The following is a 5,000-nucleotide window of genomic DNA, read 5'->3' as shown; positions in this document are numbered from 1 at the left end:
ACATTTAATTCCTTTCCAGTCTGACCAATATAGCATTTGTTGCAATATTTACATGGAGTTTTATATACGCAACTTTCCTTACTTTAAGGTGAATTTTCAATTAAAATATTTTTTACTGTGAGTTTTCGAAAATAACTTGGATGTTGAAATTCTTAAGAATATAAGGTAACTTGATGAAATTATCATGCTAAGGAAGTACGAGAAGATTTTTAGAATTAAATGTGTCTCCAGCTTTATCTTCAAAATAAGACTTCCCAGCCATTTTTTGAGAATTGTCAATTATGTACTTGGGATACTTTAATTTTGAAGCTGTGTCACATATTCTTGAGAATTCACCATCCAAAAACTCCGAACTACAAATACGATAAGCTCTAATGTACATCGACGATAACACAGATGCCTTTGTCCTGCAATGATGAGAAGAGTAGAAATGAACATATGAAAGAACATAAAATTTGAAAGACCTTTCATTTCTGTATATCAATACGTCAAGGAAAAAGGTAATTGGTTATTTTTCTATTTCCATATTACCTTTCCTTGACGTATTGATATACAGAAATAAAAGATCTTTCAAATTTGATGTATATATGTTCATTTTTACACTTCTCATCATTGCAGGACAAAGCCATCTCTGTTATCTTCCCACAATTACGCTATACCAAAAAGATTCAGGTCAGCCTTAGAGAACCTTGGAAATAATGATAACCTGATGATCACGAGTGCCGATAAAGGGGGAGGAACCGTCATCATGAACAAAACCGATTACATTCACAAAATATCAGACCTACTTAGTGACACCACCACCTACGAACAGAAACATAAGGGGCACGCGGAAGTGGGAGGAGAGAAGTTCAAGAAAGAAGCTAGGCGGATACTGGTCAAATCCAACAGAGGTAAGAAGTTAGTGGGGCTACTGCAGGAAACCCCTAGACCACCCAGTATGCGCGGACTCTCAAAGACGCACAAACCAAACATCCCTATGAGACCCATCACTTTCGGGATCTGCAGTACACCACACAAATTGGCCAAGTGTTTGGCCAAACCCTTATCCTCTAGACTAGGGTCAGTGAGCAAAGCGCACCTGAAAAATTCAAATGATCTGATTGAGAGAATACAAGGTACAGATCTCTCACAAAAGATGTTGGTATCGTATGATGTAACAAGTTTATTTACTAATGTATCTATTGAAGGGGCATTAAAAGCAGCCAAAGAGGTGGTCAACGACATGAAATACGAAGACTTTCTTGGCAAGGGGGATTATTTGAAGTTGATATCCTTATGTGTTAAATTTGGTTCCTTCATATCCAATGATGAAGATTTTTAGTGCCGTGACCTCGCGATGGAGAGTCCTCTCAGTTGTGTTCTAGCCTCTTTGTACATGGATATTCTAGAGAAGGAGTATATTACCACAATAATGAGCCAAGATACAACATGGTTGCGGTGCGTGGATGATGTACTTGTTATCACCCCCAGGGAGACGGATCTCAGTGATAAATTAAACATCCTCAATGGGGATAGAAAAGGAGATACAGTTTACTATGGAACAAGAGGACAATGACAAATTGGCCTTCCTAGACTGGGTAATTTGGACAAAAGGGAATAAGACTGCTTTCTCAGTGCACAGAAAAGACACAAATAAAAACGACATTATCCGCTACTACTCTACTCACCATCTAAGACTAAAAAGCGGGGTGGTAATAGGTTTCTTTTTGAGAGCATACCGGGTGTGCATTAAGGAATTTCTCCAAGATGAAATTGACTACATTTTTGACATGTTTAGGAAACTGTGTTATCCACAAGGACTCTTACATAGACTAAAAGGGAAAGCTTTAAGAATAACCAGAAGAACCAGAGAAGGCCAAATATGTGAGAACAAAGGTGACAGCGGGAGCTTTTTGTCCGTCCCCAACTCCAAACACGCGTATGAAATCGGACAGTTGCTCACCAAGGCAGGGTTAAGAATTGCATATGGCACAGGGACCAGAATGAATGACATCATTAAAAACAAAAACAGAAATGAGTACCATATAGGTGCTGAGGACATCCCGATTTATAAAATTCCTTGTAAAAGCTGTCCCATCAGCTATTTAGGGGAAACTGGCGGAGGTTTGATTTATAATAATAATAAAACAGCTATATGAACACAAGAATGACGTAGAAGCCCACCGGACATCAAATTCACTAGTGGTTCATATAGACAATTTTGGCCACCTTCCTGACTGGGAAAATACAGAGGTGCCCCTCAAAGGATTATGAAAACAAGAAAGAAAAATAATTGAAGCATCATACATAGCTTCAAAGCCTTGCAATAACCATAGAGAAAAAATGACTAGTGCCTTTGTTCGATGTGAAGCGGAGCGAAGGAAAGACGGAGATCGGGGAGGAACGGGGTAAGGAAAGTAAAGTATATAAACTGTGAATATTTTTCTTAGTGTATACGCTGAGGAAATCCTCTTAAGAACGAAAAGTTAGTAATAAAACTCCCACGGTTTTTTGGCGTTTACCTCACCTCCCTTTTCATTCATTCTGTCATACATATTTCAACATATATATATATATATATATATATATATGTGTGTGTGTGTGTGTGTGTGTGTGTGTGTGTGTGTGTGTGTGTGTGAGTATATATATATATATATATATATATATATATATATATATATATATAAATATATATATATATATATATATGTACAACACTGTATGGGTCCCAGTGATTAGAGATACATTTTAACAGCCACAATGCATTTTAATTCTAAGCCATCAACATCGGGAGACCCAATGGGGCCACGTGCAGAAATTGAAATATGGTACTGCCGAGAACTCGAACTCAGCGATCACATGACAAGTGCCGTAGTAACTAACCAACTATGCCATCAAGAGAGATATAAATTGAGCGCAAGCTTTCTTATATATTTGTATGCTCGAGTTATACTTACTTGAAATTTTACGCTCAACCCATCTCCACTATGATAGTACAATTGGAAGTATACAAACGCGGGAAAGTATTTGTACAAAATTGAATGGGTCCCAGTGATTAGAGTAACATTTTAACAACCACAATGCACTTTAATTCTAAGCCATCAACATCGGGAGACCCAATGTATACTTCTAATTTATATCTTTCTTGATGGCGTAGTAGGTTAGTTACTACGGCACTTGTCATGTGATCGCTGAGTTCGAGTCCTCGGCACTACCATATTTCAATTTCTGCATGTGGCCCCATTGGGTCTCCCGTGTTTGTGTGTGCGTATATACATATATATATATACATATATATATATATATACATATATAAATATTTATATATACATATATACATATACATATATATATATATACACATATATATAGACATATATATATATATATATAAATTTATATAAAAATATATATACATATATACATTGTTATAGCCAGCCGTGAATCGAATGAGACTTTCAAATCTCCCGCCTGCTACGATCGAAGTTTTGAAGCCGTCTCATCACCCCAACGTTGCTCATACGTATGACAACGTACGCCATACGTTCGGCTTCGAAGCATGACCATGAATCGCTAAGCCACGCCCCCCTCGACTATATAAAGGTCACTGGCCCCCAGCCAGCCCTCTCTCTTATCTACTAACCCCCCCCCCCACCATGTGGACTTCACCTTCCTGGTCTCACCCCTTCGACGCAGTTGATCGTTACACCATGTGTGATTTCGCAATTATCAGTGTAAACCATTGTCTTGAACTTTAGTTGTTGTTTTTATCTGTTGTATGTATTTCACTAGAAATGAATATTTATGTTAGATTCCTCAGAATACTGTGAGTGTATGTTCGTAAATGTACAAACAGTAAATCTTTATTTTTCTTTTGTCATAGATATAGATTATTTAAGTTTCGTGCAGACTTCCATATTAACCAACCTTCCTTACATTACTTACATCCCATTCTTATATGAGCTGCAGATCGGAACGTACCGTAATCTACCTGTAATCTCTATACGTTCCATTTTGTTTGTTACGGGCTTGCTCCAGAACTTGAATTCGACTTACCCCTACACTCAGAATTAGTTACATACCTTCCATCATCTTAGGACAAACCTAGTAAGCAAATGACAATATATATATATATATATATATATATATATATATATATATATATATATATACATATATATATATGTATATATATATATATATATATATATAATTTGATTAGTTAATTTACCTACTTATTAACTTGATTATTTATCTTTTTGTTTATTTATTTACATATCTTTATTAATTGATATGTATTTGTGATCATTTACTTCCAGATGAAGGATCTGCAATACGACCACCTGGTGCGGTTCATGGGGGCGTGTCTGGACCCGCCGAACTGCGTGATCCTGACCGAGTACTGCCCGAAAGGGTCACTGCAGGACATTCTCGAGAATGACCAGATCAACCTCGACTCGATGTTCCGATACTCTCTAATGCACGATATCATCAAGGTAACTGGGGTCCAGAAGGAGATCTGAATCTATGGACCTAATGGTCCCACATGTAAATCTCGAAAGATGTTTAATTTTCTGTACATAACGTCGTACCCACTGGTAAGGTAAAAGATCAGACGTAATTTTTTGTTATCTCTGTAGCAGTATGCTGCGTTGGTTCTACCTATACAAATTTCTGAACTCACTATCTTTTTGACTACTATACTGGTGCGAATTTCTAAGGGCTTACAGCTTCAACCTCTTCCACGCCTAGGGCATGGCCTTCTTGCACAACAGCGAGATCCGCAACCATGGCAATCTCAAGAGTTCGAACTGCGTGGTCGACTCCCGCTTTGTCTGCAAAATCACAGACTTCGGCCTTCTTGCACTACGCGACGCTGACGAGAACGACAACAGCCAACAGAGCTACGCCTTTTGGAAAAGTAAGTCGTCTTGCTCCTCTCCGCCTTTATCTCTTGTCAATACTTTGTGTATATGTGTAAATGCATGTCATCATAAGCCGTGATAAAACTGGTGTGA

The 5,000-nt window shown here is 37.7% G+C and overlaps 1 protein-coding gene across 1 annotated transcript in view; it reads left to right on the top strand.

Moving 5' to 3' along the window:
• The window catches only part of LOC143028755 (atrial natriuretic peptide receptor 1-like), a 944,795-nt gene that overhangs the window by 489,408 nt on the left and 450,387 nt on the right, over window positions 1-5,000 (top strand). Inside the window, exons 14-15 of the mRNA XM_076191127.1 lie at window positions 4,302-4,478; window positions 4,735-4,903. Of these exons, the coding sequence (XP_076047242.1) occupies window positions 4,302-4,478; window positions 4,735-4,903 (346 nt within the window). The remainder of the gene's footprint in view (window positions 1-4,301; window positions 4,479-4,734; window positions 4,904-5,000) is intronic.

The sequence above is a fragment of the Oratosquilla oratoria genome, chromosome 1 (genome assembly GCF_046742065.1).
Source record: "Oratosquilla oratoria isolate Oo_2021 chromosome 1, ASM4674206v1, whole genome shotgun sequence".
NCBI lineage: Eukaryota > Metazoa > Arthropoda > Malacostraca > Stomatopoda > Squillidae > Oratosquilla > Oratosquilla oratoria.
Note: the sequence above shows the minus strand (reverse complement) of the source record. Positions and strands in the feature narration are given on the sequence as shown.